This window comes from Scophthalmus maximus, chromosome 5 (genome assembly GCF_022379125.1).
Source record: "Scophthalmus maximus strain ysfricsl-2021 chromosome 5, ASM2237912v1, whole genome shotgun sequence".
Classification (NCBI taxonomy): Eukaryota; Metazoa; Chordata; class Actinopteri; order Pleuronectiformes; family Scophthalmidae; genus Scophthalmus; species Scophthalmus maximus.
Window position 1 is genome coordinate 21,381,076 of NC_061519.1, and position 10,576 is coordinate 21,391,651.

The 10,576-nt window shown below is 40.8% G+C and overlaps 1 protein-coding gene across 7 annotated transcripts in view; it reads right to left on the reverse strand.

The window, feature by feature from the left end:
* The window catches only part of myripa (myosin VIIA and Rab interacting protein a), a 24,054-nt gene extending 13,730 nt beyond the window's left edge, over positions 1 to 10,324 (reverse strand). For 2 of the 7 annotated variants that reach the window (XM_047332162.1, XM_047332161.1), the window contains exons 1-5: positions 10,036 to 10,324; positions 9,875 to 9,951; positions 8,576 to 8,740; positions 3,274 to 3,495; positions 186 to 322 (exon numbers count right to left, since the gene is read on the reverse strand). In XM_047332162.1, coding sequence (XP_047188118.1) covers positions 186 to 322; positions 3,274 to 3,495; positions 8,576 to 8,685 — 469 coding nt within the window. In that variant the 5' untranslated portion in view covers positions 8,686 to 8,740; positions 9,875 to 9,951; positions 10,036 to 10,324. The remainder of the gene's footprint in view (positions 1 to 185; positions 323 to 3,273; positions 3,496 to 8,575; positions 8,741 to 9,874; positions 9,952 to 10,035) is intronic. The other 5 variants (XM_035634893.2, XM_035634892.2, XM_047332160.1 and 2 more) reach the window with 5 other exon arrangements.
* Between the last annotated feature and the right edge of the window lie 252 nt (positions 10,325 to 10,576).

Here is a 10,576-nt window from a genome sequence, read left to right on the forward strand (position 1 = left end):
ATCATTTCTCATGAGAGTAATTTCTCCCGACAGTAATCTGTTTAGTGTAGGATTATGTTTGTAATAAAGATCTGAACTGCTCATATTCAGGACTTTACCCTTACAACTATATTACAAAACGTGCCAAATGTACACTAAATAAAAAATTAAAAAATAAAATGAATGCTTTGGACAGAGTAGTTTACCAGTAAGCTCTGAGAGCGCACGGTGCTCTGCCAAGTGCTTCCTGTAGAGAGTCTTCAGCACTTTGGCGCTGCCAAATCTCTTAAACCGCGTCTTCACATCAGTGTAGAACCACTCCAGTGACTGTGTCTTCAACAGCCTGAGAAACACAGAGAGACAGAGAGCTTAGTTTAGTTATGCATCTTATCGTCACACCTTCGGCACTACCATTATTGATCTCCATATCAAACATGCAGACAAAACAAAAAATAGCAAAGTTTCATGCTGCTATCTTCTTCTGCAGACTGCATCTTTAAAAAGTAAATATGTCGTGCGGACAGTTTGACTCATGGGCACAGGTGAACACATCAAGCTGCACGCAGCTCTGCAGGTTCACCTCCACTCTGCAGTAAACCAACAACTTTTGCCAAACACTCGCAGGAACTGCTGTGTAAAATCTGTTAACAGGAGACTCATCGAGCCTAAGGAGCCGCTCCGAGACATGTGTACAAGACTTTGTGCATCTGCATATGTGCATCTGTGTGTGCACAAAATCAAAGGAAAAACTCGACACTAGGACTGGAAGGTTTTACAATAACACATGAGTTTCACTGACGGATTATTTATTTCCAATATTGCTCCTTCTGAGACTGGACAGAGGAGAAGCAGCTTGGCAGCATTTCTGTTTTACCAAATGACAAGTAGGCTGAGACAGCACATCTAAAATGCAGCCATTTAATTTGCATGAAGAAAGCGTCATAAACAAATGGAAATTCCACCCACTAAGCGTTGTATACCAGTCTCCACAAACAACTGCAGAAGTCTAACAGCGAAAGGTTGAAGGTCAATTTCATTTTTACATTCAAATACATACATGAAACGTGTGTCAAGTGCAGAAAACATCTTTTGGCAGGAGACTTTAAACATCTTTTGGCAGGAGACTTCAATTTAGGGTTTGAGGGATCAATTTCCCCCCCTACAGAAATTTGTCTAAGAAAAAATATACCAGCAAATTAAATTCTTAGTATATATTTTTTCTATACTGAGGAAAATCTGAGGAAAATGTGTAAAGAGATCATTTTATTACAGCGCCTGTCATTGTGTTTCAATGTGGTGTAGGTGAAATGTAAAGCCACAGGGTAAAAACTGTGACACCTACTCAAGATAACATAACACGATGACAGACAGCAACACTGAAAACAACCGACTGGAGCAATTTTCACTGGGATTGTCTCATTTTACAACAACAAAAAACAATTGTAATAAAAACTTCCCAAAAAATGTGTAAGATGCTATAATCAAATATAGAAAATCTTCTCTAAGCGTTTTGGACAAGTTTAGCTTGTTCAAATCAAATCTGTACATCGGAGAAAATACATTTGAAAACGTGATTTGTTTTCATGCTGAACGTGCTGTTACAGTCGTCTTTCAGTTACCACCACAGTTCTTTAGAGCCTTGTGTGCTCTATGTAGTACAATGTCATTTATTATTCATTTAACAGGGTGACTGTCATAGCGGACTTGGATGTAGATCCAATTTTTGCACGATATAATTATGGTAAAAGGATTCATGTCTCATCTTCATGTTTCCTATTCGAGATTAAAATGAACCAGGATTTAATTGAATGTTTAGGAGTGACAGCTGCAGCAGGACACAGCAGAGATACTCATGTCAGCATGTTCAATGAGTCACCATCTGTTCACTGTGTCACAGAGTTTCCATGTGACAGGGGCTGAGTGGGAGTGTGTGCAGTAGGTGTGTTGACGGGAGGTGAGAGTGTCACAGAAAGTGTCAGCCATCTTTAGGTAACTTCTGCAGTCGGAGCAACTGGTTTAAATGAGGTAAATAACTTTTATGAATAAAATACTCCAGAGATAATTCTGCATTGTTTTTGATGATGGGACTGTTTTTGTGAGTGCTGAATCATTCATTTAAGGTCATTAAGTTTTCTACAAGTGACACCAAGCCTGCAGCCTCCTGTCTGTATAGATTGTGCATGTTCTCATGTCTGCATGAATGTCCACCATCAGACAAGAACGCAGATATCGAACAATTCTACAAAAGCCCAGATTAGGCTGAACATTTCATAACATCTGATGCCAAAATTCTTGGTCTCGGCAAGTTAATATTTGTGCACGTTTATATAGCATGGATATTGAGTTAGCATGTATAACACACTATATGTTAAAAGGCATCTGACAGTTTTGATATCGGTATCAAAATTGCTGCAGCAGAACCTGAGATACTGGCACCTACATTACCCACAATGCACCTAGACCCTTCAAGGTCGTTTTATGCTCATCGTGACTAATGTAGACTCCAGTTTCGAGCCTCAAGCAGAGATGAGATGGTCTGGTGAGCTCACCTCTGTCCAACTCAACCCCCACCCCCGAAACCTGTGGTCTTCAGCTCAAAGCTGACACAAGTGATGTCACTTGAGGCAATGTATCAGACTTCACGCAGCTCCCTCTGGAGCAACGAAAGGCTTCACACAGCTTTTATACAACAGCCACCCCCAGGTCTGTGGGAATGTTCACCCACATTTTGGCTTTACTGGAATATAACGCAGTGTGTATAATGCACATAATGGAGATTTTAAGAAAACCTAAATTGCCCAAACATTCAAAATCAAATTCTTCAGCACACGTTGTGCAAATATTGCAAAAGGTTCTAAAAATGTTCTAAATTCACAAGCACGCGTCACTTCTGTGAGGGAAACTGTGGAAATGTGACAGATGACTGTGATTCATTTAAAAATACACTGAATAGAACCGATGCTAATAAAAACAAAATATATTTTCTTCTGCACAGCCCTGTTGGTTTGTAACATGAAACTGCAAAAGCAAAAAAAACAAAATGTTAAAGAATCCCTTTGTCAAATAAATATTCCAGCCAGTGGTCGACTTTATCCTGTTCCATTTTTAGTGACCATGCTTTGAATAGTTTGTTCTAAATCCATCTCTCCAGCCGCAGAGTGAGATCATAATAACCTTTGACGTCACTGTCAGACTCTCATCCTTAACTTAGCCTCCTTGTATGAAGCACACACAAACACATACACACTTTTATCACTGCACTCCCACCACTACTACTAACATCGCTGACCTTACCGGCTCTTCTGGCAGGCGGAGCAGACCCAGGCTTTGTCCTGCTTGTTGTAGAGCCGGCAGGCCTTGCAGACGTTGTAGCGACAGTCCCTGCACTGGCGCTTGGGGTTGAGCAGGAAGGTGAAGGGTAGGCAGCAGCGGATGCAGCAGCGCTGGTTGAAGCAACTCTGCCGTGACAGCAGGAGGCAGCGACTGCCCTCCTCATCCAGCTCCTGCTTCAGTTCACTGTGGGGGAGGGAGGGATGGGAGCGAGGGCGAAGGGATGGTTAGAGAGAGAAAATACTGAAACCAGGAATGTGTGTGAGTGTGTGTGTGTGATAATCATCCCATTTGACACAGTAGACCCTTGACTGTTGGATTTTTGTACAGCCATGAGCGGTATCTTCTCCTCCTTCTCACTGTCACACATATATCTAAACATTAATATGCTTTATTTTAACAGTCTTTGTGTCTTTCTCTCACGCACGCACGCACGCACGCACGCACGCACGCACGCACGCACGCACGCACGCACGCACACAGAGACACGCATACAAATCCTCTGCCTCCCTGAAATGTGACGGAGCAGAAATTAAAGTGGTTTCACAAAGGCAATTATTTTCTAAACACTGATAATTAAAAAAGGAGGAGCAATATCTAATATATCCATCCCTAATGTACAATTTTAATTTCAAGTGCTAGGGTGTTATGAAAAGAGAAATAAATAATCATCCATAAATGTCTAACTAAATATCGAAGCCGTTTTATTTTATCATTCCACATTCATTCAACTGTTGCCTGCCGAGCTCATGTAAAGGTTAAAGGTGGAGCTGAACGCTACATCAGTGAGTTCACTTGAAAGCAGCAGCTTTTCATCTGTATGGCTCATGATGTTTACAGTAAGTAAAATAAACATATATTATTGCTTGAAAAAAAATAAAAATCATAGCGTCTATTTAGTAGCTGTTCTGGTGCTTTAAATCCAAAACATGGCCTTTGTCAGCGGATGGAGTTTGACCAGTTGTCATGGAAATGCCGCTGCCCCAATGGACATTTTTTATTCATTTTAAACCTGCAGCAGCTGATTTTCTTGCCACTTGAGGGCGGCAGAAACAAGCCGATAACGCACCACTCATGTCTCATCACCTTTTAAATGGATATGATGAGCTTGTTAGCAAACAGTTGTGTGTATACACAGCCAACCGTTACAGGGCAACATCGCCATGATCAACTTGACGAGTCACGCCTCTGTCCAATATTCACTCTCCTTGTTGCTCCATTTTCAGCTCCACCAACTAAATATCTAGCTTCTTAGCTGCTAAATGCTTCACTATGTTCACCAGCTAGCTGATAACTTTAGCATACAGCTGCCTGTCGCTTTCTAAAAAAACCAAACACATAACAGTGTGTTTTTTAAGGTGTTGCACTCGCATCAATACACCTGTCAATAGTTTATTTCATTCTCCTGAGAAGCACCGGTCCACATGCAGCTACATTTTCAAACATAAGCAGCCACATCAGACAGGGGCCGAAAAATAAGGAGTAATAAATAACAGCAGGAAAACAAGATGGATTGAGACAAATAGAAGGACATGGTGTAAGTCTGGGTAAGAAAGAAAAAATCCATTATTTCAACAACAAGGCATCAGTCATGACTGAATCATTTATAGGTGATTGTTGCTGGAGACTGATGGAGTCTGACATTGTGAGGAGAGAGGCAGGGAAGAAAAAACACACTGTGCGTATCCAAGTTGGATTCCTTTCAGACAGAAGAATTTAAAGAGGCATTTTTCCTTTTTTCACCCAGCTTCTGTATAGATTGTACACAGATTGTATTCATATTTGGCAAATGAGCCTCAGTTTTTTAACTTTGAGGGAAATACACTTCCTAGAGTGAAGTGGTGTGTAAAGAAAGAAAGAATCTTTTAAATGTTTTATTTTGTCCAAACAGTTTAAACTACACATATTCAGTTCACTATAGTAGAAGAAGAATTTGGCATTTGAGAGGCATTAATCGATCCTTTAAATAATTTAGCTCTACTCACCAAACAGCTAAGAAATGGTTTTGTAAAAGCCTAATTTCATGTAACAGGCAGTTCAAACAGTGCTAACCTCTGGGTCACCTTTTCACAAACCATATAACATTTTTACAGCGCCCCTCACTTGTCTGTCTGAGAGAGAGACTGCTGCCCTCTCACCACAGCAGCACACTCCATTACTCAATTAACAGTATAAATAACTACTGACTAAGACTATAAGCAAGGATGCTGCAGAAGTGCAAACTCGAACAGCAGCAACTAAAACGATAACATTTCACTCATTTAAATGCCTATGATTAAGTATGAAACACAGAGTCCGTGTTCTGTACTGTACAGTATCTGTGGTGCAGCTCTGTCCTCACACACCCTCGTCCAAAGGAGCTTTCTAGCTTCAGGCATACAAAGAGAACAAACAGGCTCGAGCTGCGTCGGACGCAATAATCCTCAGAAAGTCTGCTTCTCGGTGATAAGCTGCTGTGACGTCTACTAATGTGTACTCACATTAGTATGAACTGATTTATTAAAAAAAAAATCCGGCTGATCTCTTCTCTTTCCTTTTGGGAAGATGCAGTCATGAGGATCAGATTTTGCTTTGATGGTGACTAGTGGTTAGTAGTTTTGGTCCTTGTAAAAGTATTTATAAGAAGCATTTGTGCACAATCTCTCTCCATGTGTGAAAAGCATACATTTGAATGCATCTATATACAGTATAGTGTATCAGAAGTACAAAGCATGAAGCAATATTTGTTTTGTTTTTTATATTTTATAGTTCAATTGTTTTTTCAGAAGCTGGATTCAAGATGTGTGTGTAAGCAAAACGTAAGTACAGTTACGTTCCTTTGCACGTATCTACTAAACTTTGCCTAATTTCAGAGATTATAAAAACTAATTAGTGAGTTAATTCTTTAAGAAATCTCCCAATTTAAACAGGATTATATGGGATTCATTTAATCTGCAGAGTCATTACACTGTTCAAAACTCCCACTGTTGGCAAGTACATGACATTTTCTTCCCTTTTCTTTGTAGAGATTGTAACTGTCTGCAGCAGCTATTGTGTGGCAACAATCTAGAGAACAAGGCAGGTCAGACTTTATCAAGCATTATATCAGTTTGGTTATGAGTGGATGTAAAAGATGTTTCAGTTATCCGTCACAGGCACCAGCACAAGGTTAAGAGCAGTGATGCAAAATTCAGTCCAGATCAGCTCCGAGTCGACCAACAGCTCCTCTGCATGAGGAACGGGGGGGAGGCCATCTTGTGCAAAATCAACAGAGAAGTAAACAGGAGCAAAATTCAACATTATGCTCATCTGTATTAATTTCCTGACTTCAACTGTAAACGCTGATTGTCATCACTCATGGCTGTTTGTCATTCTGCGCGGCTGCAGAGTTCCATCTCAGGGGTGTGAGTGCAGGAATTGAGAAGCGGGATGCATGGAGTCGTAGTCAACACTTAACGACTCGAGGACTGAGGCGGCACAAAAGTGCACAACCTGCATGACACATGGAATGTTCCTCACAGATGTGATATAAGCAAACGGTACGTGACCTAATGCGTCATTGCACTTCTGGTAAAGAAGGGATGTGGCGGGAAAGTATTTATTTAGCCGCTTAGCATTTAAGTATTATAGATCCTTGTAGTGAGGAATCATCTTCTTGGCCATTTCATAAACAGAGAAACAGGTATGAAGCAATTCAGAAAAATGTCAGCACATGTCTGGTCATACCTTGTGCAGTAAACAACAACAACAACAACAACCAGATTAGCAGTTAGTAACCACCTTACTAGTTGAAATTAGAGAAACATGCTCACCACTTAAATCATGTTTTATCAAGATGAGGCATTGTAATACTTCAGACATTAACTCTTTGGCTCAGTTTTAAAGTTGTGTGGTGTGTGAGGCTGTAGGACTTGAGATCTATGAGGTTCAAACCTCATTATTACAGAATTTAGAGCAGGAGTTAGAGGAAAATTAGACAAGATGACATAATGGCCGAAAGTTACTTATTAGAGATACACTCTGTTCAGTTTATTAGGTACAACTAACTAAAACTAATTTGAAACTATTCAAACTGTCCTGTAGCTGTATGTGTCTAATTAATTGAGATGAGCTGACTGTAAGCAACTACTGACCATTATATCAGCTTGTCTAATTTACCTTCCTCTAATAAGTAGAATAATAATAGAAATGTCAATCCAAGACAGAGGGAGTTTAGAAATGTCTCCAGTGCGTTGTTTGCCCACTAGAGCGCACTGGTACGTTGACTCCAGTGGACTGGAAAACGATCATCTTGACTCAATCCATTAAGAGCAGTTTTAAATTACCCAATTATGAGAACTCAGCATCTGTACTCATGGTCGACTGTATGTATTTAATGCAGAACACAGACAGACACATTCCTATATCCAGACTGTAAAAACAAGAAACGACAACAGGGAGGAAATTGCGGCGTCAATAGACTGGTATACCCGCGTTTACAGCAGATTATCACAAAGGTCAATATACAGAATAAGGAGCTTGAGCCAAAATGTTAACATTAAGGCCTCACACAGTCGAACTATTTTTTTTATCTTGAATAATCGGTCCTTATCTTTCGACTGGGTCCTCCGATTGCTGAAAGCATTCAGTGAAGTGAGCAAAGGATTAATGCTGTAGCACGAGCAGCAAGCAAAAGCACAGAAAGGAAATGAGCTAAGTGTGTTATTCTTAAAGATTGAATACAAATCCTTTCCGACTATTATGCACCTCCGGACACAAATCCAGGCAATTAGCATATCATTCTGTATTTCAGTTCATTCATATTGTGTTTCAGGCTCTGAAGGCTTGATGGAAGTTTGAGGAAGCTAGTCTGAGTACAACAGGAAAGGGCTGTCACTTCCTGTCCAGTGTTTTGAGGACAGTCCTCAGAGCAGCGAGGCAGGATGGAAAAAAATCCCCTGAAGACTAAAAATGGCTCAAATGCAAACACACGGTCCGACAGAAAATCAGTATAGTACGAATCCTGTAAATACACACTGGTTACGCAACATACTGTAAAGCTTCAAGCTTTTTCTCTGATTGATTGTTTCTGCTTTTATTTACCTCCTGACTCACAAAATCCATTAATGTTCTGACGCAAGTCGAAAGCCGATGAACTGATGAAAATGAAAGCAGCTACAGGCGGAGGATGAGTAAGAGGAAGGCGGTGAGTCAGTCTAAAGAGCGATTTAAAAAAGCTGGTGATTGAGGTGCTGGCTACTTTGGGGCTCAAACCCGTGAGACGTTCACCACGGTGGCCGGAACTCACCTGAGTCGCTTCTCCTCCTTCTTGCGCAACTTCATGTCCCTCTGCACCACCTGCAGCACATGCTCCGCCTCGTTGTCCGTTAGTCCCGACAGATCCAACTTCCGCCCCATCGCTGGCTGTCACTCAAGCCCTCTAACCGAACGATCAGCTCGCTGTTGTCATCTACTGGAGAGAGAGATTACACAGCACATCAAAAACAACAACAACACCAAGCAGAGAATAATACAAAAGAACACACACATTTTATAGTGTAAAACATTTGCGGAAAGTGTAGAAGGTAGATTTACTCTTTTTGTGGTTCTTATACTTTACAAGCACATATTCATTTTATGCTCAATCTTTTTACTTACATACATTTGCCATATTTCAGATTAGGACATTTAAAAACAGGATATGGTTTTCAAATACGTTGTTAAAAAAATATCAAATCATCTCTACTTAAAAAGGGACTTGTCATGCTGGAGTATTATGAGTACTTGTACTTCATTTTATGGGTACTTGTAAGGCATCTGGTTAATTTCTCCACCACTGGTACAAACAGTGGTAGATGATCCAGTGATATGATCCAGAAAGTGACAGTACATCGTGTATGTATGGACTGATGCATGGTCGGCCACGGATATGCTGTGATTTAACACTTTGAGGCACCAGAGAGATAAACTGAAGGTATCATTTAACTGCACCATTACGTTTATTAGAATAATAACTCCCTCTTGACATGATGAGATTAAAACAGAGTAAAAGTAACAAAAGCACTACGAGTATTTTCACCACGAGAAGTAAAACGTTTGCACCATTTTGACGACTCACGAGCCACTTGCACAAGTAAACCCATGGCTATTAACACCGAGCAGGATTTGGGATTTCTGCATTAGCATTCCTCAGGAGGACCTCCTAACCCAGGCAACAAAGATTAAGCCATGTTTTTTTATTTTCATTCATTTAGTCTTATAATGGAAGATAAGAGATGACAGAAGACTCGGGGTGATCCAGCACAAAGCAGCAGTGTCTTTTTATATGGATCAGTTTTTGCACTTTTCACATCAGATGTTGGCAGCTATTTCTACTGGGATGTTACTGTAGGCGTCAAGGTCTGTGGAAATGAAATGGACTAAATCTTGTGCTTCTATTTTAATGAGGACACCTCCTCGCCTCAACCATCACAACTCTCTCGAAGTTGAGTTGTCAAAGTAGGTTTGTGCTCAAAATAGTCCTCACGAAGATATGAGGTACGAGCGCACACGTTCAGAAATTATTATTTACCATATCCACAACAAACATAGTTTCTTTAAAACTCACCTCGATCTCTGCTGACCTCCGTTGGCTTCGCTGGGTTAAAGTGACCCGTTCACTCCCCCACTCGCTCCAGTCGCTGCCTGATGATAATGATAATAATAATAATGATAATAATAATAATAACAATAATAATTATAATAATAATAATAATAATAAACAACAACCTGATGTCTAATTTCTCACTGAGAGTCCAGGAGAATGTGTGACAGCAGGTCAGATGTCCCCGGTCTCCGGGAGACAAGTCGGGATGAAGCTGGCTCCTGGAGGAACTTGCACCGTTTCCCCGCTGGACCCAGACAAGCAGGCGACACGGAAGTGAATCATGACAATTGGTTTCTCAATGAAATGAAGAAGGAGAAAAAGCGGATGATAGGCGAGTACGTGATTAATTGAATAAAAAAGGGGTGAATGTCTCGGACATGTTCGCAGTGACGCAGCTCCGGTGGACTAATGAGGAGCAGGTGTGTGTGTGTGTGTGCGCGCGCGCGCGCGCGTGAGGCAGATCACGTGACTGACGACGGCTTGCAACTCGCTGAGGGCCACAAGTGGACAGGTGGAGAACTGCATTAAACTATTGTCCTTGAGCCTTTCTTATTGTATTGTTCTCATTGTATATTCATATTCTGTAAAGTATGGGAGCATTTGTTGAAAGGTCAATTAAAGGGGTAGTTCAGTGTTTTTGAAGTGGGGTTGTGCGAGTTACTT